This window comes from Macaca thibetana, chromosome 1, assembly GCF_024542745.1.
Source record: "Macaca thibetana thibetana isolate TM-01 chromosome 1, ASM2454274v1, whole genome shotgun sequence".
Classification (NCBI taxonomy): Eukaryota; Metazoa; Chordata; class Mammalia; order Primates; family Cercopithecidae; genus Macaca; species Macaca thibetana.
Window position 1 is genome coordinate 12107545 of NC_065578.1, and position 27687 is coordinate 12135231.

Consider the following 27687-nt stretch of genomic DNA (forward strand, 5'->3'; position numbering starts at 1 on the left):
CTCAGCCCCCCGAGTAGCTGGGATTACAGGCATGCACCACCACACCTGGCTAATTTTGTACTTTTAGTAGAGACAGGGTTTCTCCATATTGTCCAGGCTGGTCTCGAACTCCCAACCTCAGGTGATCCACCCTCCTCGGCCTCCCAAAGTGCTGGGATTGCAGATGTGAGCCACTGCGCCCGGCATAACTCATGATATATAGGGTTAAATAAAACCCATCTGGTGAGAATTTATGATTTGTAGGGCATGACTCCCCAGACCCCTTAGATAGGAATTTGGACAAGAAAAAAAAATTGAGTTTAGCCCTCATTAGTAAAAAACAACATAAATAAAATGGAAACTGATAAGATTAAATAGGTCTTAACACTCCTAAAGGTTGAGCAGACCAAAGGGAGCCCCTAATGGTTCCTCAACATCAAAGGAGCCCAATCCAGTTTTCTGCATTTACCCAACATTGGAGAAATTACTCTTTTCTTTCTTTCTTTCTTTTTTTTTTTTTTTTTTTTTTTTTTTTTTTTGAGACAGGGTCTTACTCTGATGCCAAGGCTGGAATGCAATGGCGAGATCTTGGCTCGCTACGACATTGACCTCCCAACCTCCCAAGCTCAAGCAGTCTTCCCACTTCACATTTCCAAAGTGCTGGGGTACGAGGGTGAGCCACCATGCCCGGCCTGAAATTTCTTAGAAACGAGGAGGCAAAGATCACAATGGGAAAGCTGACCTAGATGGCCATGGTGGTACACGCCTGTAGACCCAGCTAATCAGGAGGCTGAGGTCGAAGGATTGCCTGAGCCCAAGAGGTTGAGGCTGCAGTGAGCTGACCTTGCCACTGCACTCCAGCCTGGGCAAAAGAGATCCTCTAAAAAAAACAAAAACAAAAAAGAGAGAGAGAGATTGAAAGACAGACAGAGAGAGAGGAAAGAAGGAAGGAAGGAAAGAAAGAAGGAAGGAAAGAAGGAAGGAAGGAAGGAAGGAAGGAAGGAAGGAAGGAAGGAAGGAAGGAAGGAAGGAAGGAAGGAAGTTAGTTGACCGCAATCACCTGGGGCAATGTTGAGATAGATAAATAAGAAAAGATTGACAAAGGATTCCAGTCCCTGGGCTCAACCCCCTTCAGGGATCCCAAATCCTTTTTCACTAGAAACGGCAACATGGTCTGGGGGTAAAGAAGAAAAAAGATTCCTGAGACCAGTACATTAAAATAAAGGGGTTGATAAGATTATGCAAGTTAAAATAGAACAGACTTTATGTAAAGTAGTAGTGACTCTTTTACCTACATGTTTTATATATATATATATATATATATATATATATATATATATATATATATATATAAAACAGCCTGTAGCCCAGGCTGGAGTGCAGTGGCACAATCTCTTTTCACTGCAACTTCTGCTTCCTGGGTTCAAGCAATTCTCCTGCCTCAGCCTCCCGATTATAGGCACCTACCACCACACCTAGCTAATTTTTTTTTTTTTTTTTTTGTGATGTAGTCTCATTCCTGTTGCCCAGGCTGGAGTGCAGTGGCACAATTTTGGCTCCCTGCAGCCTCTGCCTCCTGGGTTGAGGTGATTCTCCTGCCTCAGCCTCCCCAGTGGCTGGGATTATTGGCACCCACCACCACGCCCGGCTAAATTTTGTATTTTTTTTTTAATAGAGACGGGGTTTCCCTATGTTGGCCAAGCTGGTCTGGATCTCCTGACCTCAGGTGATATGCCTTCCTCGGCCTCCCAAAGTGTTAGGATTACAGGTGTGAGCCACCACATCCAGCCAAAAATTGTATCTGACTGCAGAGTATTTTCCCTACCTAGTACTGTGAAACATGAGGCATGTACATTCACCCTTCAAGCAATATTAACTGGATGTGCTAAATGGGAACCAGCAATGTTGCCCAAGACTACAGATTGTAGAATGGAAGCTAAGGTGCTGGTAGAAACACATTCTCCACTCGATAGTTCCCTGTGGAGCATCTACTGGGCCTCATGACAAAAGCCTGTGACCATCTCCCAACAATGTCTACTGCTGTCATTGCTGGACACATCCTTCCTGCCCACTGCGCAGACTAAACCAGCTCACTGACACCATGGCATCACAGTAAAGAAAGAGTTTAATTGGTGCCCGGCATAGTGGCTCATGCCACTACGTGATCTGCCCACCACGGCCTCCCAGAGTGCTGGAATTACAGGTGTGAGCCACTGTGTCCAGTCTAATTTTTGTATTTTTAGTAGAGACAGGGTTTCACTGTGTTGGCCAGGCTGGTATCAAACTCCCGAACTCAGGAGGTGATCCGCTCACCTCGGCCTCCCAAAGTGCTGGAATTACAGGCGTGAGCCACTGTGCCTGGCCCACAAATTGTTTTTACTGTAATTTTCCTTTGGCAGAAATGGAGGCTAGAGAGGAAAAAAACATGTTTCATAGGAAAACTATAATACACTTGTTCCTAGATTTCAACTGTGACTTTCGTTTTTGAGTTATTATTTGCCTACAAGTTGGGCTAAATCATGAATTATTTCCTGGCTGCAATACTTCTCTAAAGAAGAACCGAGTGATATTTTTCTTTATGTTGTTTTTAATTGGCTCTTTAATGAAATAGATTTCTTTTTCATTGTGACACACCAATTTACTTTTGATCGTGAAATTATTAATGTTATTTACCTCTCATTCTTTCATTTCCTCTGAGAAAACCAGAATCACGTTATTCTGAAAACTAGAAATGATTTAACAAAGCCTGGGACTCTCCCTGTTTTAGAATCCCACTGGGCCCGATCTGTTCTGCATTGCCAATGTACTGCTTCTAAAACTACAGAAGTGCCCCACCCCCCAGGCCAAGGGATTATTGTGGAAGACATGGATGCATGAAACTGTAAGGGCTGGTTTTGAGGGACAGAATTATTTCAAATTCTCCAACTCAAGAATGGGCACAGCCGGGCGCCGTGGCTCACACCTGTAATCCTAGCACTTTGGGAAGCCGAGGTGGGCAGATCAAGAGGTCGAGAGATCAAGACCCTCGTGGCCAACATGGTGAAACCCTGTCTCCACTAAAAATACAAAACTTAGCTGGGTGTGGTGGGCGGGGGGCGCCTATAGTTCCAGCTACTTGGGAGGCTGAGGCAGGAGATTCCTTGAACCCGGGAGGAAGAGGTTGCAGTGAGCCGAGATCACAAGATCAGGCCACTGCACGCCAGCCTGGTGACAGAGTGAGACACTATAAAAAAAAAAAAAACAAAAAAATTATGTTTTGTATAGCTAATCGCTACAAGTCTAACTGAAACCAAGGTTGCAGTAGCTCAATGCATAGAATTTACAGATAAGTCAGTTTTGTAACCTTGCTTTTTGGCTTTGGTTTTAGGCTTATGTTGCTTAAAAGGTTTTAAGGGTTGATGCATGCCTGCCCACCACCATGCTCATCTGGCCTAGGGTGCTTTAATTGGCTGTAAGTCTTTTGGCTCTGAATCTCATGTCCCTAGGAGTCCCACCTAAGGGCTGGGTGGACCGAGGCAGGTAGCTGCACCACCCTGTCATCCACGAGACAAATTAAAACTTTGGCCATTGATGCTGCTTCTGGCATATCTTGGCGAACAGGGGGAAAATGAGAAATAACAGTGAATTTCTAAGCCCGCTGACTGAAGAAACAGACCCCCTGTTGGTCAAGAGGGACCCCCAGTTATCCTTGAAAACTGAGTTCTCAAGGAGAACAAGATGGTGGGCAGGGGGTTCCACACACTTCACTATGCTCCCTCCCTTGCTAACCACCATTAGCCATTCTCTAGTAAAAATACAAAAATTAGCCAGGCGTGGTGGCACGCATTTGTAATCCCAGCCACTCAGGAGGCTGAGGCAGGAGAATCGATTGAACTCAGGAGGTGGAGTTTGTAGTGAGCCGAGATCGTGCCACTACACTCCAGCCTGGACCACAGAGCGAGACTCTGTTACAAAACAAAACAAAACAAAACAAAACATAATCAGTTGAATATTTGAATTCAACCAATGTATTTAAACAAATAAATAAGAACAAAAGCACCAGAAAATGATCATCTTAATTGATGTAGGAAAAACATTTGAAAAAATTCCATGACTCATTCAGGATTTTAAAAATATTCTCAGCAAATAAGAAAATAATTCCTCAATATGAATTCCTCAATGGGATTACAGGCACACACCACCCTCCTTATCAGTCAGTCCCTTAGTAAATTCCATCAGTGTTTGTTAGGATTAGGGTGGAAGTCGAGAATTCATTCATTAATGCCCTCCACGGAGAAGGAGTTGTTCTAATATGTGACCTTCCTAGTTTTGAGCTTGAGACAGGGAAGGGTTCAATCTGTTCCTGAGATTAGACTGAAAAACAAAACTTGAAAGGTTTATGGTTCACAGACCTTTGGCTGGATCAACATTATCTAAATGAATTCTTGACTTGCACCCTAATACCAACTCTTTCTGTTTCATGACTGGATATCCAAAGGATTGAATGGCCACCTGAATTCACAGGCTTAACTGGGTGGAACTTCAGAAATCCAATCAGGCATCGCCCTCTGATGGGAAGTTGGTGGTTAAAAAGGGGAGGTGTGATGAGAAAGGTTCAAGAAAACTTGTGAGCACCCCCGGAAGAGATCCAGTGCACACTCCAATGAGTGACCTCCATGAGGTCCAAGCACACTGCAAACTGAGTCCAGATCTGGTAAGTCAGGGACCTCCACAAAGGGCACTCCTATGACTCACAGTAAGCCAGTCAGGATGGCAACATCGCAGGTCAAGGCGACACAGAGAATTCTCCTGCCTGTTTTTCAGATGAACAGATAAAGTCTTTGATTTTTCCTCTAATACAGTTTTATCTACACTCCAAATATATATATTTTTGTTTGTTTGTTTTTGTTTTGAGACAGAGTCTCACTCTTGCCCAGGCTGGAGTACAGTGGCACAATCTCGGCTCACTGCAACCTCTGCCTCCCGGGTTCAAGCAATTCTCCTGCCTCAGCCTCCTGAGTAGCTGGGAGTACAGGAGCACAGGAGCACACCACCACGCCTGGCTAATTTTTTGTATTTTTAGTAGAGACGGGGTTTCACCATGTTGGCCAGTATGATCTCCATGTCCGACCTTGTGATCCGCCCGCCTCAGCCTCATAAAGTGCTGGGATTACAGGCATGAGCCACTGCGCCTGGCACCTGACGCCTATTCATTCTTCAATGGAGATGGCATGTGAGGATTACTTTATAAAATTCATAGAAATATTTTTTCTTTTTCTTTTTTTTTTTTTTTGAGACGGAGTCTCACGCTGTTGCCCAGGCTGGAGTGCAGTGGCGCGATCTCGGCTCACTGCAAGCTCCGCCTCCTGGGTTCACGCCATTCTCCTGCCTCAGCCTCCTGAGTAGCTAGGACTACAGGCGCCCGCCACCGCGCCCGGCTAATTTTTTGTATTTTTAGTAGAGACGGGGTTTCACTGTGGTCTCGATCTCCTGACCTTGTGATCCGCCCGCCTCGGCCTCCCAAAGTGCTGGGATTACAGGCTTGAGCCACCGCGCCCGGCCAGAAATATTTTTTCTTCCCACCCCAATCCAAACCATTACCATGCAACTTGGTGTCAATGGAAGTTAAAGCTGTTGAGGCAGAAATAATTAATAAAGCTTCATTGGAAACTAAATGTGAGGATCGACCTGGAAGACACACTGACAAAGTGGGTGTGTACCAAAGTCTGTTACAAGTTGGAATGCTTTTGTGAGAAAGGTTAAAAGAAGGGAATGGGACTCCTCATATCAGTTTGGTTTTTCTGTTTGTTTGTTTTTGTTTTCTTGACCTGGCAAGCCTCAAATAGAGTTGTTTTTTGAATGTGTCCTTTCCATTGGAAGATATAATACAGAGGCTACCATCATTGGCCTTAGATGACAACATAATAGGCTAAAATATTTTCCTTGCAAGACAACCAGTAAAACTTCATGATCAGAATCAAATCAATGTCCTTCTCACCGTCTGTAGGTGAAGCCTTCACCAGTACTTGAAGAGTTTGAGGCACTCATGAACTCACGATCAGATTCTTTACTCAGGGACAGGATGTAAGCCAATCCTAAGACCTTCCACAGGTGGTTAATTTGGAAGCCTGCCCAGTGTGACCTGCAGGTTTTCACTGGCAATATGCAGGTGCAGATATGACAAAGAATAACCATAACCTTCATATCACCCCCAGCTGGTTAGGAATGGGATCCTTTTGACCCTTTCTCTCCACAAAACCAGGTTACTCATCTTGTGTGGTGACAAAATATATGGTCTGCTTAACAGAGAAAAAGACTCTGTAAAAAAATAAAAATAAAAAAATAAGGACTTTTATTACGAAATGAGCAAAGCAATGGGAATAAATGTGAGATTATCCAGGGAGGTAAAAGAAGACAAAGATTTGAAAGGAAAAATAAGGAAGATTATATAAATTGTTTTGAAAGACTCATCCTTGCTCTTAAGGATCAAAACCAAAGGGGTATCAGTGCAATGTTGGATCGATTCCTCCTCCACCCACTCAGTAACCCCCAACATGTTTACCAAGTCTTGGTTCACTCCCAGGATCCCATTAAAACACCCAGCTGAACCCTGCCCAGCCTCGACCCTCACTTCCCTTTGTAATTTTGACATGACTTTATTACAGGACCATCAGGTTCCTATGCCTGCAGCACAGTAGCTTACCAACATTCTGAGACAGCAGGGTTTGCAGCAGAGAGTTTAATGATCACAGGGTGGCTGAATGAGAAGCTAGGAGGAGATCCTCAAATTCATCTCCCCAAGAATTACTCAGGGTTTTCAGGGGATCATGGATAGCAAGGGGCTGGAAAGTTGGTGTATTTTGGTGGCGGTAAGAGGTATGAAGTCATCAGGATGTTGAAACTGCATTTTTTGGTGAGTTGGTGCCTTGCAGGGCCCTTCAGATGAGCTGGCATCAGTAGTTTCCCTGATATGCAGAACCTGAAAGAATATGTCAAATGAAAAAGAATGTCTTACAATGCTTAAATTGTTGTCTGCAGGGCAGTTAAGGGGAACATGTAATCTAAGGTCTACATGATTTGGGGACAGCAGGCTGCCAGCAACCATGAGGAAGAGGTCGGAGAGCAAGCTGACCTCATGATGAATGCTGAGTGCGCTGCGAGCTTGGTTTATTTTGGTTTCTCCCCCTCCCTTCTTCACTGATTAAATTTATAAAGTTTATAGGTATGGTTTGAATTTCTTCCAAAGAAGTCTTAACCTAAGCCCTGAGACCACTCACGCCCTCAGTGGCACCCCCCTTCCACCAGAACGAGTGTATAATCTGCTACATTAGGTGATGTAAAACCCAGAAGACCATTCGATACATGGAGATTTTTATTCTGATTTTGTAGGGACACCTCTGTTTTTACAAATCTATTTTCACTATAAAGCATTTTTTTTTTTTGAGATGGAGTCTTGCTCTGTTGCCCAGGCTGGAGTGCCTCAGCCTCCTGAGTAGCTGCGATTACAGGCGCATGTCACCAAGCCCAGCTAATTTTTGTATTTTTAGTAGAAACCAGGTTTCACCATGTTGGTCAGGCTGGTCTCGAACCCCTGACCTCATGATCCACCCACCTTGGCCTCCCAAAGTGCTGGGATTACAGGTGTGGGCCACCGCGCCCGGCCACTGTAAAGTGTTTTTATAATTTTGATGTGGCCAAAGATCTCCCAACAATACTACTTTCAGATTTTATTTTTCTCTCTAATATCTTGATCAAACCCTTCCCTGCCTCACACTCAGGACTGTGAAGGTCACATATTAGTAAAATTCCATCAGTGTTTGTGGAGCTCATGAATGAATGAATTCTTTTTTTTTTCTTTTTTCTTTTTCTTTTCTTTTTTTTCTTTTTTTTTTTTTTTTTTTGACAGAGTCTCCCTCTGTCGCCCAGGCTGGAGTGCAATGGTACAATCTCTGCTCACTGCAACCTCTGTCTCCCGGGTTTGAGCAATTCTCCCACCTCAGCCTCCCAAGTAGCTGCATTACAGGCCCCCACCATCATGCCCAGCCAATTATTTTATTTTGAGACAGAGACGGGGTTTCACCATGCTGGCCAGGCTGGTCTTGAACTCCTGACCTCAGGTGATCCACCTCCTTTGGCCTCCCAAAGTGCTGGGATTACAGGCCTGAGCCACCGAGCCTCAAATGAATGAATTCTTGACTTCTACCCTATCCCTAATGCTGTCACTTTCTTGATTCATGAAATGAATCATATCTGATATGAATGGATATCTGGTTCAATCCATTAATCTGTGGAGAACCAAAAACCCAATCAGGATTAACTGGGTGGAGCTTCAGAAATGCAATCAGATATCACTTTTTGATTGGAATTTAGCAGTGGATATGTGGAGGGGTGTGGATGGGAGTTGTGATTAGAAAGGTCAATAAAAGCTTCTAAAGACCCACAGGAGAGACCCAAAGTCTTCAAGTCTGGAGTTACTGCTCGGTTCTTCCTGAGGTCTGAGCACCCTGCAAACTCAGTCCACATCTGGTAAGTCCCTAATCTCTACAAGGACAAGCCCATGTGATCTACAGTCAACCCGTGTGGGATGGTGACAGTGCAGGCACAGAGTTATATCCTGTTTTTTTGTTTGTTTTTTTGGTTTTTTGGTTTTTTTTTTTTGTATGAACAATTTGAAGCTTTGAATTTTTTCTTTTAAATGCAGTTTTGTCTTTATTTCAAACATTTTGATTTGTGCTTTGCTTTATGTCATTTCTTTTTTTTTTTTTTTTTTTTTTTTTTTTGAGGTGGAGTCTTCACTCTGTCGCCCAGGCTGGAGTGCAGTGGCACGATCTCGGCTCACTGCAAGCTCCGCCTCCCGGGTTCGCGCCATTCTCCTGCCTCAGCCTCCCGAGTAGCTGGGACTACAGGCGCCCGCCACCGTGCCCGGCTAATTTTTTGTATTTTAGTAGAGACGGGGTTGCACCGTGTTAGCCAGGATGGTCTCGATCTCCTGACCTCGTGATCCGCCCGCCTCGGCCTCCCAAAGTGCTGGGATTACAGGCGTGAGCCACCGCGCCCGGCCGTTTTATGTCATTTCAGAATTGGGAAATGAAATTCATGCCTATAACTGTGGGAGCAGTAATTCATGCCTATAACCTGAACACTGGGAGGCCAAGGTGGGAGGATCATTTGAGCCCAGGGTTTCAAGACCAATCTGGGCAACATGGCAAAACTCCATTTCCACAAAACATTTTTTTTTTGGTGGGGGATAGAGTCTTGCTCTGTTGGCCCGGCTGGAGTGCAGTGGCCTGATCTCGGCTCACTGCAACCTCCACCTCCCAGGCTCAAGCAATTCTCATGCCTCAGCCTCCTGAGTAGCTGGGATTACAGCTGCCTGCCACCATGCCTGGCTAATTTTTGTATTTTTAGTAGAGGTGGGGTTTCACCATGTTGGCCAGACTGGTCTCGAACTCTTGACCTCAAGTGATCCACCCATCTTGGCCTCACAAAGTGCTGGGATTATAACCATGAACCACCAGTCCCCAGCATCTACATAAAATATTTTTAAATTAGCCAAGCGTGGTGGCATGCATCTGTAGTCCCAGCTATTTGGGTGGCTGAGGTGGGAGAATCCCTTGAGCCTGGAAGTTTGAGGCTGCAGTGAGCCATCCTCCCACCACTGCTATACTCCAGCCTGGGCAACAGAGTGAGACCTTTCCCCCCCACACAAAAAAAAGTCTTAAGCAAACAGCTAAAAAAAATCCAACTACTTGAAATCAGTAGGCAGATCCCAACCCACCCCCCAACCCTCAAAAAAGGGGAGAAAGAGTTGAGAGGCCTCTACATACTAGCATCCCATTCAGACTGTTTAATCCTACAATTGTGGTTTTGTAAGAAAAACAGTCTTAAAGATTTCCAATAATTCCCACAGTGGCCATAAATTATCCTAGGTGTGTAATTTTCCCATCAGTTTAAAAATGCATATGAGAATAACCATGAATTTTGAATGTATAGCTGGTTGGAGTCCCAGAAGCTTTGTCTGGGATGCCTTAGAATTTTGAGGATCCCATTCCACTTCTTAATAATATCTCTAGAGCAAAGGAAATCTTAAATTCTGTTGGAATGTGAAGTTCGGGCAAAGTGATTTGCTTTGACAAGTGTTCCTTGTACAGAATTCTCTTTTTATACTTGGTGGCGGCCTGTGCCCGCATTGTTCCACCAGTGACCAAGTCTTTCCGAGTTGCATGAAAATTGTCTTGAGACTTGCTTATGTCCTAGTGGTAATTTTTGCCCACCCATGACCAGATTATCCTGACACTAGAGACTTTTTCTCCGGAGTCCTTTATACTTGGCTGTGACCACCATAGTGGCGTTTAATTGGTCATCCTGTGCTGCCTTTAATTTAATTTTTTTTTTTTAAGCAGAGTTTTGCTCCGTCACTCAGGCTAGAGAGCAGTGGCGCCATCTTGGCTCACTACAACCCGCCTCCCAGGTTCAAGTGATTCTCATGCTTCAGCCTCTCAAGTAGCTGGGATTAGAGGCATGAGCCACCACACCAAGTTAATTTTTGTATTTCTAGTAGAGACAGGATTTCATTGTGTTTCCTAGGCTGGTCTCCAGCTCCTGGCTTCAAGTGATCAACCCACCTCGGCCTCCCAAAGTGTTGGGATTACAGGCATGAGCCACCACGCCTGGCCTCACAGTCTTTAATTTTCTCAAACTGCTTTGCTGAGCTAAGCCCATGTCTTTGGGGAGGAAACACCCTTTAACTTCTTGGAAACATTGAACCTCTCTCACTCCCCTCAAGGATAATGTTGAATTTTCAGATTCTACATCTTCTCTTTTGTAGCTACTTAACCTTTTAATTTTTAACCTCAATCTAGACACAAGACTTTCAATTCTTGCAAGATTCCCAACAGATCCCCCAAGATCCCCCAACATATTCACATGTCGTGGTTTCTTCCCCAAATTTCATTTAAAACAATCAGCCCCACCCTGCCCGGCTCCCACCCTTCTTTTTCCTATCTAGTTTTCATTGTAATTGAATTATCCTACCTAGTTTTTCATGGTAATTTTGGCCTGATTTCCTTCAGAGAATCTTTGACCTTAATTTTAAACCGATCACATCCTCATCGTAACTCTTCCACCCGAATGGAGACGTGGGGGTGCATGCCTGTAATCCCAGCTACATGGAAGGATGAAGCATGACAATCACTTGAACCTGGGAGGTGGAGGTTACAGTGAGCCGAGATGACACCACTGCACTCCAGCCTGGGCTAGGAAGTGAGACTCAGCCCCCAACCCCACCACACCAAGAAAAAATTAAATTATACCACCCAGGTAATCACTGGATACATGAAGATTTCTATTGTGTTTTCTTAGGGAATGTCATCTCTGTCTTTGTACAACTTTTTAAACTCTGAAATATTTTGATAAATTTGTGACCAGGGATCCCTCAACAAAGATACTTTCAAGTTTTTTCTTTCTGTCTAATGTCAGAAAGAGATTCAACCCTTCCCTATCTCACACTCAGGACTATGAAAGACACATGTTAGTAAAGCTCCATGTTTGTGGAGTGAATCAGTGAATGAGTCCTGCACTTTCACCCTATCCCTAAATCTTTCACTTTGATGGATGAATATTTAAGTTCATCAGCTAATCTGGAAGAAAGCCAAAAATCCAATCAGGATTAACTGGGTGGAGCTTAAGAAATCTAATCAAATGTAGTTTTCTTTTTTCTTTTTCTTTTTTTTTTGTTTTTGTTTTTGAGATGAATCTAGCCTATTTCTCGGGCTGGACTGCAGTGGTACAATCTCAGCTCACTGCAACCTCTTCCTCCTGGGTTCAAGTGATCCTCCTGCCTCAGTCTCCCTAGTAGCTGGGACTACAGGCACACACCACTGCACCTGGCTAATTTTTGTATTTTTAGTAGAGACAGCGTTTTGCCATGTTGGCCAAGCTGGTCTCAAACCCCTGACCTCAAGGGATCTACCCTTCTCAGCCCCCTAAAGTGCTGACACTACAGGTGTGAGCCACTGTGCCAAGCCAAGGTGTTTTCTGATTGGCAAAGGGGTGATGTGATTAGAAAGGTCCATAAAATCCTCTAAAGATCTATGGGAGAGACCTGAGGCCTGGAGTTACTTCTTGATACTGTGAGGAGTCCAAGCACCCTGAACACTGAGTCCAGATCTGGTAAGTTACCACCTCCATAAAGACACTCCCATTTGATCTGCAGTCAGCCAGCTTCAGATGGCTTCAGGCAGCCCAGGATGGCACAGAGAATTATCCTATCTGTTTTATCAGATGAATGAATTTTGGCTTTGAATTTTTCTCTAAATGCAGGTTTGTCTTTATCCTCAACATTTTGATTTATGCTTTGGTTTTTGCTGTTTCAAAAGTCTTAGACAGGCAGTTTTTGTGTTTTTGTTTTTTGTTTATTTGTTTGTTTGAGAAAGAGTCTCACTCTGTTGCCCAGGCTGGAGTGCAGTGGCGTGATCTCGGCTCACTGCAACCTCCGACTCCCTGGTTCAAGCAATTCTCCTGACTCAGCCTCTCAAGTAGCTGGGACTACAGGCGCCCGCCATCATGCCTGGATAATTTTTTTTTTCTTTAGTAGAGATGGGATATCACTGTTTTCCAGGCTGGTCTTGAACTCCTGACCTTGGGATCCACCCACCTCGGCCTCCCAAAGTGCTGGGATTACAGGCGTGAGCCACCACATCCAGACTTCTTGACATTTTAAATACATATTTTGTGACTTTGTGTGCCCTTAAATTATAGTTCATAGACTTTGGGGTATTGTGATTTTACAAGTTAGGTTTTCCTTTTACTAAAAGTTTTTTTTTTGAGACAGGGTTTCACCTTGTCAACCAGGCTGGAGTGCAGTGGCGCAATCTCTGCTTCCTGGGTTCAAGCGATTCTCGTGCCTCAATCTTCCAAGTAACTGCAATGGCAGGTGCATGCCACCACACCCAGCTAATTTTTGTGGGCATTTTTTTTAGTAGAGACGGGGTTTCACCATGTTGGCCAGGCTAGTCTCCAACTCCTGACCTCAGGTGATACAACCGCTGTGGCCTCCTAAAGTGCTGGGATTACAGGTGTGAGCCACCACACCCGGCCCCTTCAATAAAAGTTTTAAAACATTGTATGTAATATATATATACATTATGTAATTACATTCTATGTAATATATATATATAGACATAGTCTTGCTCTGTCACTCAGGCTGCAGTGGAGTGGCCCGATCTCAGCTCACTGCAACATCCACCTCCCAGGTTCAAGTTATTCTCCAGCTTCAGCTTCCCGAGTAGCTGGGATTACAGGTGTGTACCACCATGCCCAGCTAATTTTTTGTATTTTTAGTACAGACAGGATTTCACCATGTTGGCCAGGCTGACCTCAATCTATCTGCCTGCCTCGGCCTCTCAGAGTGCTGGGATTACAGGCATAAGTCACCATGCCCAGCCATTTTTAATGGTTCATTTTTAATATGTGTAAGAGGTGTGTATGCAAACATCTCTGTCTTGCGAATGATGCATAACACTGTCACATAGCTTTCAAAGTTTCCCACTGAAATTTTCAATAATGAGGCTGGGACGGTGGCTCATGTGTGTAATCCCAGCACTTTGGCAGGCCAAGGCGCGTGGATTGCTTGACTATAGGAGTTCAAGACCAGCCTAGACAACATAGGGAAACCCATTGTCTTTAAAAAACGTCAAAAACTAAAAGGTTAGCTAGGCATGGTGATGCATGCCTGTGGTCCCAGCTGCTTGGGAGACTGAGGTGGAAGAATCCTCTGAGCCTGGGAGGTCGAGGCTGCACTGAGCGGAGATTGTACCACTGCACTCCAGCCTGGGTGACACAGCAAGACCCTGTCGAACAAAAAAAAAAAAAAGAAAAAAAAGGAGGAAGGGAGGGATGAGGGAAAGAAGAGAGAGAGAAAGAGAAAGAAAGAAAGCTTAAATAATGAAAAGAAAACAAATGGAACCCATTCTAGGGATGCCCCGTGAATGTTCCCAACCAGCTAATTTGTAGGAACTGGGAATGTAGGCACGTAGGCTTGTGACACTCCCATTCCCAATGTTTTAGAATCTTGAGTAATTAGAAATTTCCCCCAAAGGTGGGAGGGGTTAGTTTTCAGGTTCCTCCATGCTCACTAGTCACTGGATGGAGCACTGGATAGAGAGGAAGGGCTAGTGCGGGTCCTGCCTCCTCACTGCTTGGGAGACGCTCATGCTGATGCAGCAGAGGCAGAATGCTGGCTTTGTGGCCATGAGTACAGAGTAGAATTGGAGTAAACTGATGACTCTTTCACCCTCGCCAGAGCAGTGACTTTGGCCCTGGGAGAAGATGAGATTGCAGGAGCTTGGCCTAAGAGTGATGCCTTTTCTCTGCATTTGTCCTCTGGAACTTTTCCTTGCAGATTCATGAAGATGCGCATCCGGACTCCACCCAGACTCCTGGAGCTGGCGGGGTGGAGCCTGCTGAGGGACCAGGCCTTGACCATCTCCACCCTGGAGGAGCTGCCCACGGAACTTTTTCCCCCTCTGTTCATGGAGGCCTTCAGCGGGAGACACTGTGAGGCCCTGAAGCTGATGGTGCAGGCCTGGCCTTTCCTCCGCCTTCCTCTGGGGTCTCTGATGAAGAGGCCTTGCCCAGAGACCTTCCAAGCTGTGCTCGATGGGCTTGATGCACTGGTTACCCAGAGGGTTCGTCTCAGGTGAGGTGGCCCAAATGGGCTGGTGGGGAGGGCCCAGGTGTCCAACAGAAGGAACAGCTGGGTCATGAGGAGTGAGGAGGTCCAAGGGGGGCCCACAGGCTTCTGATGGTGCTGGTGAGGAAGCTCAGAGAGGCCTTGGCCATTGCCCAGCTCCTCAGGGAAAGGACTGCTCACCACACAGGGTCCACTGAGGTAACAGGAACCTCTCTTCTAGTGGCACTGAAAGGCACCACTGAAAGTGGGAAGTAGGCTGGGCACAGTGGCTCACACCTGTAATCCCAGCATTTTGGGAGGCCAAGGCAGGTGGATCGCCTGATGTCAGGAGTTGGAGACCAGCCTGGCCAACGTTGTGTCCAGAATCGGTTCCTGCCGGTGCGTTCGTAGTCTTGCTGAGTTCAAAAATGAAGCCACGGACCTTCGTGGTGAGTGTTACAGCTCTTAAAGATGGCAGGAACCCAAAGAGTGAGTGGTGGCAAGGTTTATGGTGAAGAGCGAAAGGACAAAGCTTCCACAGAGTGGAAGGTTGCCGTGGAAGCAAGCAGGTTGCCGCTGCTGACTGGGGTGGCCAGCTTTTATTCCCTTATTGTCTCCTCCCATGTTCCATTTCTGTCCTATCAGAGTTCTTTTTTTTCAATCCTCCCCATGATTGGCTACTTTTAGAATCCTGCTGATTGGTGTGTTTTACAGAGCACTGATTGGTGCATTTTACAATCCTCTTTGAAAATTCCCAAAGTCCCCACTCGACCCAGGAAGTCCAGCTGGCCTCACCTCTCAATCCCCCTCTAAACAGGACACCCCAGCTGCTGTTGGGAACTGGGTGGTGACCGCTCTAGCTACTTCCTGCTGGATAGAGGCAAAGAAGGAGCCCTGCAGTTGTAGCGTCCTCCAGAGGGGAACTCTCTAGGCCAGTCAAAGGGCCAGTGGGTCAGTCCAGAGGTTCTAGGTAGAAGTTGTGAGTAGAGCTCATTTGGGGTTCCATTTGTAAGACTGTCTGTAGCTTGATGACCTTGATCCTGGAGGAAACAAATTTGACAAGGAGGTTAAAAATACAGGGCCCGAAGGCGAGTAATAACAAGATGAGTGTCACTGGCTGTAGAAAGGGGAGAAGCCAGGTCACCCAACTCCAGAGGTTGGTATAAGAGTTTGAAAGGCGTTGTCTGATTTCAGAAGCCTTTTTCTGTAAACACCGGGCAGCATCTCATACTACCCCTGACTGGTTAGTGTAAAAACAACACTCTTCTCCTAAGAAGGTGCAGAGTCCTCCTTTCTCAGCAATGAGGAGGCCTAGGCCTTGGCGGTTTTGGAGAGTCACTGCTGCCAAAGGGTCTATTTGGGATTGTAGAGTAAGGATACATTTTGTTATTTCTTGCAAACTGCCTGAGAAATCCTTTGAATGTGGTAGTAGGATAATGAATTAGATAAACTAGCTATTCTGGTTCCTGTAGCTGTGGCCATTCCTAACCCTATAAGTAGGGTTATTAGTTGTATGGCCCTGTACTGACAGACTTGAGCTTTGAGGGGCACTGATGGGGTCTGATTTCCTGGGGGCAATGTCAATGTTGGGACTTAGGAAGACTAAGGTGCAGGTGCCTGTCCAATTAGTGAGGAGGCAGATATAGGTTGAAATTCCATATTCTTATGGAATATGCCTTGGCTGGGTAGGCAGAACTGGTTGTGTACGTTAAAAAGCAGTGTGAGTTTGTTGTTTTCAGTTTCCCATACTCCTAGAGTACTTGCCAAGGTAGCTCCTGTGAGCGGCTGGAAAGGGGCATTGGGAGCAAACTGAGTGGCTCCCTGTGTTCTATTTTCTCATTGGAGAATAAAAATTTTGTATCTACTAGGAAGCATTCAAGAAAGTAATTGAAAGAGGGGATGAGAAGGCATTCACTAGTGGTGGGGGCATTGCTGCAGGGGGGTCTAGGGGTGAATGGTCATGCAGGGAGTATGTTTGCCATTACCAAACCCGGACTGTTTGTTAAGCAGGGAGGAGGTGATGGCTTTTGGGGTCCCTGAGAAGCAGACAAGCCATCTGAATGGAGCTGTTTGGGTGACTCGGAAGTCACTATGATCAATGGGGACTTGAAGCTGTATGGTGTAATTACTCTGATGGGGTGGTATGCCCCAGGGGCAGGCCTGATAACAGATTGGGTTGGATGGATAAAGGGACTTGGAAAGTTAAGATGGTATTCATGGTTACAGGGCCACGTATGGATTTTTCATTGCTCATGTAACAGGTGAGGTTGGAAATGTAAGAGCATAAAAACTGGATTGTGCATCCTGTTAGGGTATTTTTGGTCCTATCAGAGATGGGGAAGTTGGCTAATGATTGCATATTTAGAAGTTGGAGAGGGTCTTTTCCTTCATAACGGGGGTGGTAAGTTAAGTTAGTAAAGCCCCAGTTTTTTGCGGTAATGGGAGCGTCAACGAAGCAGTGGCTGATAGAGAGATACAAAGCCAACAGTCATTTGCCGGGGAAGGATTGGACTGGTTTAACAGAAAGTGGGTTGAGAGTCTTGTAGAGGTATATAAGTTTTCAATTATTATCTTTTTTTTTTTTTTTTTTTTTTTTTTTTTTGAGATGGAGTCTCTCTATGTCGCCCAGGCTAGAGTGCAGTGGTGCGATCTCGGCTCACTGCAAGCTCCATCTCCCGGGTTCACACCATTCTCCTGCCTCAGCCTTCCAAGTAGCTAGGACTACAGGCACCCACCACCAAATCCAGCTAATTTTTTGTATATTTAGTAGAGACAGGGTTTCACCGCGTTAGCCAGGATGGTCTTGATTGCCTGACCTCGTGATCCGCTCTCCTCCGCCTCCCAAAGTGCTGGGATTACAGGCGGGAGCCACCGCGCCTGGCCTTCACTTATCTTTTTAAGGAGGAAGGGGTTTTTCCTCAGGATCAGTTGTAGGAGCCTTTTTAGTCTGGGATGTTTCCTTCCAAAATAGGAGACACAAGTCCTCCAGTGGTTCACAGTTGTATTGAGGCTGATCTGGCTGATCTTGGGACTCCTGAGCTGAGGGTCCCATAGGTTCTTCAGGGGGTGTCCAAAGTTTAACTTGGCTGTGGTGAATGCAATATTCCACTCCTGCCACCTTGACTGAAGTAGGGGTAGAAATAATTACCAAGTATGGTCTTTCCCACAAGGAATTCATAGATGGGGAGGTAGAGGGGAGGGACTTGTCCAACACTAGATCTCCCGGTTGGAACAACTCTATTCCCTTGTCTCTGTGACATCCATCGGGTAGGTTTTTAAGGTTTTGTTGATATTTTGTCAAGGAAGTTATATCCTTGACCAGGTTGGCCATTTCCTGATCAAGTAGGAAGTCATTTGTGAGAAAATGTTGTCCATACAGTATTTCATATGGACCAAGCCCCATTTTGTGAGGAGAATTTTGGATTCTCAACAAGGCAGTGGGCAAGAGAGTAGGCCATGGGAGATGAGTTTCTTGTGTTAGTTTCCTTAAGTGTCTCTTGAGTGTTTCTTTTGCCTTCCCGACCTTCCCTGAGGATTGTGGCCTCCAGGGGCAGTAAAGGTGATATTGTATCCCTAGGGCCCTGGAAATTCCCTGAGTTATTATGGCTTTAAAAGCCAGATCATTGTCACTTTGGGGAAGCCCAAATCTAGGAATTATTTCATGAATTAGGACTTTAACCACTTCCTGAGCCTTCTCTGTCTTGCAGGAGAAGGCTTCTCTCCAATTTGTAGAGGTATCAACACAGACCAACAAGTATTGAAATCCCCTTGACTTAGGCATATGCGTGAAGTCTAACAATAATAATTGAAAACTTATATACCTCTACAAGACTCTCAACTTAACCCACTCTCTGTTAAACCAGTCTAACTGCCAGTCCTCTCTGGGATAGTGCCCTATTCTTTGTTCCCCCAGAGAGGCCTTATGATGAACCAAGGGATTATTCCTTTGGCACACCTCATAGGCTTTGACTACTTGTCAGATGGTCAGGAGGAGATTTTGCCCTGTAAATAGGGATTTGGCCATTTGATGAGTGCTCTCAATACCCATATGAAAAGTTTACTGGAGGGTCTTAAGTATTTACCACTGGCTGGCTTCGGGTATGAGTACCTTTCCCTCTTCTGTCGTTGACCACCCCGGGAGGAGAAAACTATGCCCCCATGAAAGTCCCCATTCTGTTTCTGTCGGGAAATACTGGGGCTTAATCTCTTGGAGAGGGTTGTTCCATACCAAGTGTCCTTCCACAGGAATTTCTAATGGGAGGTTCTGCCTGGCAGCAATTTTGGCCTCAGTGTCTGCCTGACAGTCTCCTTCTGGCTTTTCTCTTTACCTTTGTGATGGTTTCAGCAGTGTAAGACTGCCACCTCCTTGGGTTTTTGCACTGTGTGCAATAACTCCATGATTTCCTTGTGTTATTTAATGGGGGTTCCCCCAGAGGTTAGGCACTCCATTTCTTTCCATATTGCCGCATGGGCATGTATGATTAGATAAGCATACTTGCTATCTGTATACACATTTATTATTTTTTCCTTTCCCAGTTCTAACACTCGGGTAAGTGCCACTAGTTCTGCTAACTGGGGGCTGGTCCCTGGGGGAAGAGGCTTACTTTCAAGTACTGTTACGTCACTAACCATGGCATAACCTGCCCTTCGTATCCCATTCCCCACAAATGAGTTTTCATCGGTTTATGGGTTAAGGTCAGGATTGGCTAAGGGGATTTCTAAGAGATCCTCTCAGGCAGCATAAGTCTTGGCTACAATTTGTTTGCAGTCAGGCTCAATTGGTTCCCCATCCTCTGGGAGAAAAGTAGCCAGGTTGAGGGTCACTATGTGCATATTTGAAGCACCATTCCCTCAAAGAATAGCACCTGGTATCTAAGCAGGTGGTTGCCTGATAGCCATAAATTTCCTTTGGCACCTAGTATGCCATTTACATCATAAGTAGTCCAGTGAGATCCTTTCCTTGTATTATTTTGATAGCCTCTGATACTAAGATGGCCACTGCCGCAATTACCCGTAAACTGTGAGGCCAGCCTTTTGCTGCTACATCAGTTTCCTTACTTAGGCATGCCGCTGGTTGTGGGGTTCTCCCACAGTCTGAGTAAGGACTCCAAGAGCTATTCCCACTCTGTATGTGACATATACAGAGAAGTTTTGTCCTGTGGGAAGGCTTAAGGCTAGAGCTTGTACTAGGGCCTGCTTTAAGGTTTTGAAGGCTGTTTCTGCCTCTGGTTGCCATCCTACTAGATGAGTATATAGAGGAATTACTGTCTTATTGATGGCACTAGGTCTCCACTGAACATTTGGTTTTTGCACTCCTAGAATTGGGGTGTTGCAGGGACTGCTGCATTTTCTTACTAAGACTTGAATTTTTAAATGTCTAACAATATCCTGCAATCCTTTACGAGATTCAGGCCTTAAGGGATATTGCCTTTGATAAGGAAAAGTGTTGGGTTCTTTTAGCCTGATTTGGACTAGGCGGGCATTTTTTACCCTTCCAAATTGTCCTTCCAATGCCCAGACTTCAGGGTTGATTCCCTCCTCAACCCAGGGTTGAGGACAACAAATGGCTAACTTGTTCCCCATATTCATATAGATAATAGCTCCAGCTTTGGCTAATATGTCCCTCCCTAATAAGGGTGTGGGACTTCCAGGCATAACAAGAAAGGCATGTGAAAAGAGCAAAGTCTCCCAATTACAACTGAGGAGGCGGGAGAAATACCTGGTTACAGACTGTCCCAGGATTCCTCGGATGGTAATGGACCCTGAGGACAGCCATCTAGGGCAGGAGATTAACACTGAGAAAGCTGTGCCAGTGTCCAGGAGGAAGTCAATTTCCTGGCCTTCAATGGTTAAACTTACGCAGGGCTCAGTGAGGGTGATGATATGAGCTGGCGCTTGCCCCAGGTGCCCTCAATCCTGTTGTTGGATTATCTGGTTGGGGGCTTCTGGCCCAGAGAACCTTTGTCCTCTGGGGCAGTTTGCCTTTCAGTGATTGCCTTGGCATAGTGGACATAGGTGAGGGGGTGTCTTGTTTCTCATTGGACAAATGTCCTGGCAAACCACACTGATAAAAAAGCCTTACCAGATGATTGGTCTGCTCCATTTTCTGTCCTCTCTGAACCACCAAGGGTTGTTTGTCTGAGGACCATGACTAAGGCTGTGGCCTTTCTCTTATCTTGTTTTTCCTTTTGGAACTGTACCTCTTGGTCCCTATTATAGAACACCAAGGTTGCCAGGTTGAATAAAGCCTCGAAATTTTGTCCAGGGCCCCAGGCTAACATTTGGAGTTTTTTCCTGATATCTGCAGCTGATTAGGTAATAAACTTAGGATCAATTGACCCTTGAGGGAGTCAGGTGACAAAGGAGTATATTTTCTTAAGGCCTCCCATAGGTGCTTGAGGAAGGCAGTAGGATTTTCTTCCTTTCCCTGAGTTATGGTGGACATCATTGAATAATTTATGGGGTTTTTCCCATTTCTCCTTAGTCCTTCTAAAACACAGGTCAACAGATGTTTGTGACTCCAGTCCCCATGATCTGAGTTGAGGTCCCAGTGGGGATCCATACTGGGGATGGCTTGCTAACCAGTAGAGAATTTGTCCCTTTCTTCAACTGTCATTCTATTATTTACTTGACTAAGATACCAGGTATCTCCAAACTCTCAGGCTGCAGCTAAAGCCACATTTTTTTCATTTAAGGCCAGGGTTTGATCTAACAATAGCATGATATCTCTCCAAGTGAGGTCAAAGGTTTGCCCTGGACTCTGTAGGACATCTATATACCTATCAGGATCATCTGAAAACTTCCCCAGGTCTACCTTGATCTGCTTTAAATCAGAGAGAGAGAAGGGGACATGTACCTGAATTGCCAAATTCCCCTCTCCTTACAGCTTGAAGGGGTCATAACCGATAGCCTGGGATGGGAGATTGTGGTCCCTTGGAGACTTCTTTTCTTGTTTCCTTCTGGGTGGGGGAGATTAGAGGAGGCTCATCATTAATAGGAAGGAGAGCTGTAGGGAGGCTAGGATATGGGTGTAAGCTGAGAGGTCCTCCTGTGGAATGTAGATTGCAAGCTTTGCATAGTTGTGGATTATCCTTCAATGAAAAGAAAGCTTGGACATAACATATTTCACTCCATTTGCTTTCCCTCTTGCAGGAAAGGTCAAGCTGCAGGATAGTATTGTAATATATACTTCCCTCAGGTGGCCATTTTTCCCTCTCAGAGAGATAATAATGGGGCCAGGCTGTAGTGCAGAAAAAAATAAGCTGCTTCTTTTTCAGGGTTTGTGGGTCAAATTGGTCCCAATGGCTTAGAATGTATTTCAAGGGTGAGCTTGTTGATGCCTGAGTGTTTCCTATCTAAAACAGAAAAAAACCACCTGCGATTTTGGTCTATTTTTTCCCCCACCCAAGAACCCACAATGGTCCCTGAACCCTGCTGTTCGGAATAGTTGTACTCACCGAAGCAGCAGCGGAAACACCTGTTTTCCTCCTGACCACAAAGAGGACTGAGGAAGGTTGGATTTAGTGGCCTTTACCAACACATTCTCAAAAACCTGCACCCTTGCCATTCCTCTTAGACGACAAAGAGGACCAAGAAAGGTCGGATTTAGTGGCCCTTACCAATGCATTCTTGAAAACCTGCTAATTAGTCCTAAGCTTTTTCTCCTGTTGATATTGGGACCCTACCCTTGTCTTATAAAGATGATATTTCTCGAGTGGAAGACCATACCCTGAGGGAGGGAAGGGATCTCCAGGGTTGGAAGAGTGATGCCTTTTGTCCTCACTTCTCATCATATGACTGGGAAGGCTATCCCCCTCAATTTTGGAGTCTATAATTTCTGAGGCTCCCCATATCCTAGCTTCAGGAATAGCCTTTGTTAGACCTGCTAGTCTGAGGAGGGATCCTAAAATTCCAGATTGTCCCCCCACAACAGGGCTGTGGGCAAAACTTGTCTTTCTGATTGGTGAGCCCAGGTGCCTAAAGAAGGGAACAGTGTCCCAAAATTTATATTAGAAATAATCCTTATAGAAGAAACTAGAAGAGCACCAGGGACAGGAAGTGGTTTCTAGATGCAGGACTAGCCTCGGAAAAAGAAGTGGGAGGAAGTGTGTCTGACAGGCACTAGGACCCAGGAGGCAAGGGTCAGGATAGATAGGATAGATGGGCAAGTCTCACTTGGGCAGCGTAACTTTGAGAGCTCCACTCATGGCTTCAGAGTTAACCAACTTTTTTGTTGGGACCCCGGAGCTGAATGGCTTTCCTCTCTGTTGACCCTCGGCTCAGCCCAGAAACGCAGGAAAAGTAGAAGCTGGTTTCAGGCAAACCAATGCTCCCAACTCCAAAGACTCGGGGGTGTTAGCAGGCCCTTTCCCAGAAAGCCTGACACCCATGTCTTTAGTCCAGCAGCTGCGCTAGTCACTTTTACCCAGCTGATAGGTGCCCAGTAATTAGCCCCCGAATTCTAAGGAAAAATAGGACAGAATAGCAAGTGAAAGGGGTCTGATGGTACTCATCATGTGGTGAGATCCCGGACGAGCCCCCAAGATTTGTCCAAAGTTGGTTCCTGCCGGTGGGTTTGTGGTCTCACTGACTTCAAGAATGAAGCCGCAGACCTTGCAGTGATTGTTACAGCTCTTAAAAATGGCACAGATCCAAAGAATAAGCAGTAGCAAGGTTTATTGTGAAGAGCATAAAGACAAAGTCTCCACAGCCTAGAAGGGAACCCAAGTGGACTGTCGCTGCTGGCTGGAGTGGCCAGCTTTTATTCCCTTATTGTCCTCTCCCATGTTCCATTTCTGTCCTATCAGATTGCCCTTTTTTCAATACTCTCCACTATTGGCTACTTTCAGAATCCTGCTGATTGATGCATTTTATAGAGCGCTGATTGGTGCATTTTACAATCCTCATGTAAGACAGGAAAGTTCCCCAAGTACCCACTCGACCCAGGAAGTCCAACTGGCCTCACCTCTCAACATGGTGAAACCCCGAATGAGTTAAAAATACAAAAATTAGCTGGGCATGGTGGCAGACACCTGTAATCCCAGCTACTTGGGAGGCTGAGGCAGGAGAATTGCTTGAACCCAGGAGCTGGAGGTTGCAGTGAGCTGAGATTGCACCACTGCACTCCAGCCTGGGCCACAGAGGAAGACTTTATCTCAAAAAAACAAAACAAAACAAAAAACAGTGGAACTGGGCAGGATTCAAGGGTAAACCAGTGTGGAGAAAAGTCAGAGAGAGGGAGAAGAAGCAGGGAGGAGGAGGAGAGGAGCTGATATCCAGGATGTGAAGTATAAGTTCAGAAGTGAGTCCTTACATTCTTAGCTTCTCTTCTATTTTTCCACAGGAGGTGGAAACTTCAAGTGCTGGATTTACAGGATGTCAGTGAGAACTTCTGGATGGTTTGGTCTGAAGTCATGGCCAGTGGGTGCTTACCAAATGATATGTGGAACAGAAAACCAGTGCAGCACTGTCCAAGGATGAGAGGACAGCAGCCCTTGACAGTGTTCATAGACCTTTGCCTCAAGAACAGGACTCTGGATGAATGCCTCACCTGCCTCTTTCTATGGGTCAAGCAGAGGGAAGGTTTACTACACCTGTGCTGTAAGAAGCTGAAAATGTTGGGAATGCCCTTCCACAATATCAGAAACATCCTGAAAATAGTCAACGTAGACTGTATCCAGGAGGTGGAAGTGAATTGCAATTGGACACTGCCCGTCCTGGCAGAGTTTACCCCTTACCTGGGCCAGATGAGGAATCTTCACAGGCTCATTCTCTCTGATGTGGACGTCTCTCACTATATTTCCCCAGAGAAGAAGAAGGAGTTTGTTACCCAGTTCACCTCTCAGTTCCTCAAGCTGTGCTACCTCCAAAAGCTTTATATGAACTCTGTTTCTTTCCTTGAAGGCCACCTGGACCAGCTGCTCAGGTGAGGAAGGGTGGTGAGCTTTCTCTGCTGACCACAGCAGAGCCTTTCTTGTTACAGTGGGCATCTACTGTGAGCCAGCCTATGAGGATGTAACAGTAAAGGGGACACTAGAATGTCAGTGCATTTCCCTGTTGGAAGCTCTGTCCTGAAATGGGTATCACACATTCATCCCAATGAAGACAGAGGAATCAGCTGGGGTAGATACTATAGAGAGGCTGCCATGCTAGGAAACTAGCTACTGGAGGGTTCAGATTTAGTGAGGGTGCATTTGTGAATTCTTCCTGAGGATGTGTGTCTAAGTTAAGATGATGAGAAATAGGCCAGGGATGCTGGCTCATGCCTGTAATCCTAACACTTTGGGAATCTGAGGCAAGAGGATAATTTGAGCCCAGGAGTTTAAGACCAGTCTGGGTAACATAGCAAAGACCCCTGCTAATAAAAGAATAAATAAAAAATATAAACAGATAATTTTGCTTTTTCTGAGATGAAATTTCACTTTTATCACCCAGGCTGGAGTGCAGTGGTGTCATCTCGGCTTGCTGCAACCTCCGCCTCCCGGGTTCAAGCAATTCTCCTGCCTCAGCCTCCTGAGTAGCTGGGATTACAGGTGTGGGTCACCACACCTGGTTAATTATTTTTGGGAGAGGCAGGGTTTCACCATATCGGCCAGGCTGGTCTCAAGTTCCTGACCTCAGGTGATCCACCCACTTCAGCCTCCCAAAGTGTCAGGATTACAGGCGTGAGCCACCACACCCGACCCAAAAACAAGATAATTGTTTTTTTGTTTTTTTGGGTTTTTTTGAGACGGAGTCTTGCTCTATCGCCCAGGCTGGAGTGCTGTGGCTGGATCTCAGCTCACTGCAAGCTCCGCCTCCTGGGTTTACGCCATTCTCCTGCCTCAGCCTCCCAAGTAGCTGGGACTACAGGTGCCCGTCACCTCGCCCGGCTAGTTTTTTGTATTTTTTAGTAGAGACAGGGTTTCACTGTGTTCGCCAGGATGGTCTCAATCTCCTGACCTTGTGATCCGCCCATCTCGGCCTCCCAAAGTGCTGGGATTACAGGCTTGAGCCACCGCGCCTGGCCAAAAAACAAGATAATTGTTAAGAAGATGATGGGAAGTGGGGAAGTGAAGTGGGCACTGAAGAGGGGAATGCTCAGCAAACCTGCACGTCTCAGAATATAAGCTCTGTGCTCAACAGCTTGGTGAACATGAATTACCCATCTCTAATTCCCTGTCCTAATGGTTGTTTTGAGTTCCAGGTAAATTAATTACCTGAGAAATGCATGATTCTGAAACAGAGGGTCAGGGAGCAGGCACAAAGAATGATGAAAGAGATAGATGGTTTGCTGATGATACAGGCATGTCAGGGACTCCTGCAGCCTGCCCACCCCAGCTGATGTTGCAGGATCCTGCCTGGATTTGTCCTGATGCCTGCGTCTCCACTGGGCTCCTGTAGCCCACATAATGTGTTTTTCTGCCTGACAGATGAGGAAAGGGAGCTTTAGGGATTCTGTGAACTTGATCCATTCCTATAAATGATGGTGAAAAGACTCAGCCTGAAATGGAATTTTTATTTCTTTTTCTTTTGAGACAGAGTCTCACTCTGTCACTCAGGCTGGAGTGCAGTGGCATGATCTCTGCTCACTGCAACCTCCACCTCCTGGGTTCAAGCGATTCTCCTGCCTTACCCTCCCAAATAGCTGGAATTACAGGTGTCCGCCACTATGCCCAGTTACTTTTTGCATTTTTAGTAGAGACAGGGTTTTGCCATGTTGGCCAGGCTGGTCTCAAACTCCTGACCTCCAGTGATCCGCCTGTCTCAGCCTCCCAAAGTTCTGGGATTACAGGTGTGAGTTACTGTGCTGGGCCTAAAATGGAATTGATCTCAGTGGCAAAGCTCTTCATCACGCAGCATCCTAAGTGTTGACCAGACAATCAGAATGACCCTGGGCTTGGGCAAAATAGTCTTTGTCCTTCACCTTGACATTCCCCACCACCCTCAACTCACCCCTACAATTCCCCAGAACTAACTTCTTGCTCTCTCTCCCCAGCTGTCTGAAGACCTCATTAAAGATCCTCGCAATAACTAACTGTGTGCTTTTGGAATCAGACTTGAGGCATCTGTCCAAGTGCCCGAGCATCGGTCAACTAAAGACCCTGGACCTGACTGGCATCAGACTGGCCAATTTCAGCCTTGTGCCTCTCCAAGTTCTGCTAGAAAAAGTTGCAGGCACCCTTGAGTACCTGGACTTAGATGACTGTGGCATCGTAGACTCCCAAGTCAACACCATCCTGCCTGCCCTGAGCCGCTGCTTTGAGCTCACCACCTTCAGCTTCCGTGGAAATCCCGTCTCCATGGCCACCCTAGAGAACCTGCTGTGCCACACAATCAGATTGGACAATTTATGCCTGGAGCTGTATCCTGCCCCGCGGGAGAGTTATGATGCTGGTGGTACTCTCTGCCGGAGCAGATTTGCCCAACTTGGGGCTGAGCTGATGGGGAGAGTGAGGGATTTAAGGGAGCCCAAGAGGATCTTGTTCTGTACTGACTACTGCTCTCGCTGTGGCAACAGGTCATTTTATGACCTGGAGTTAGATCAGTGCTGCTGTTGAATACCTGCCTATTTGGGTAGATATATCCAACTCATTTTTCTGGACACCTGAAAACTAAAACCTAGGCCTTTCTGCACCCAGGCTGGAGTTCAGTGACACGATCCCCACTCACTGCAACCTCTGCTTCCTGAGTTCAAGCGATTCTCTTGCCTCAGATGCACCCACAGTAATGCTTCTTAAATATTTCAATGCCACATTTTAAAAGTTTCATCTAGGCTGGGCACAGTGGCTCATGCCTGTAATCCTAGCACTTCAGGAGGCTGAGATGGGTGGCTCACGAGGTCAAGAGGTGGAGACCTTCCTGACCAACATGGTGAAACCCCGTCTCTACTAAAAATACAAACATTAGCTGGGCGTGGTGGTGCACGCCTGTAGTCCCAGCTACTTAGGAGGCTGAGGCAGGAGAATCACTTGAACCCGGGAGGCAGAGGGTGCAGTGAGCCGAGATCGTGCCACTGCACTCCAGTCTGGTGACAGAGCGAGACTTTGTCTCAAAAAAATAAATACAGGCCGGGCGCG

At 46.0% G+C, this 27687-nt stretch overlaps 2 protein-coding genes across 3 annotated transcripts in view; one reads left to right on the plus strand and one right to left on the minus strand.

The window, feature by feature from the left end:
• The window catches only part of DHRS3 (dehydrogenase/reductase 3), a 1035619-nt gene that overhangs the window by 340738 nt on the left and 667194 nt on the right, over nucleotides 1-27687 (minus strand). The window lies entirely within an intron of this gene.
• LOC126953212 (PRAME family member 20) lies at nucleotides 14355-27168 on the plus strand. 2 transcript variants are annotated; one of them, XM_050788589.1, is made up of 4 exons: nucleotides 14364-14645; nucleotides 23174-23184; nucleotides 23973-24554; nucleotides 26607-27168. In XM_050788589.1, the coding sequence occupies exons 1-4, from the start codon at nucleotides 14364-14366 to the stop codon at nucleotides 27166-27168; spliced, it is 1437 nt and encodes a 478-aa protein (XP_050644546.1). The 2 variants fall into 2 exon arrangements, with proteins under 2 accessions (XP_050644555.1, XP_050644546.1); XM_050788598.1 differs by lacking the exon at nucleotides 23174-23184 and having other exon boundaries at nucleotides 14355-14656.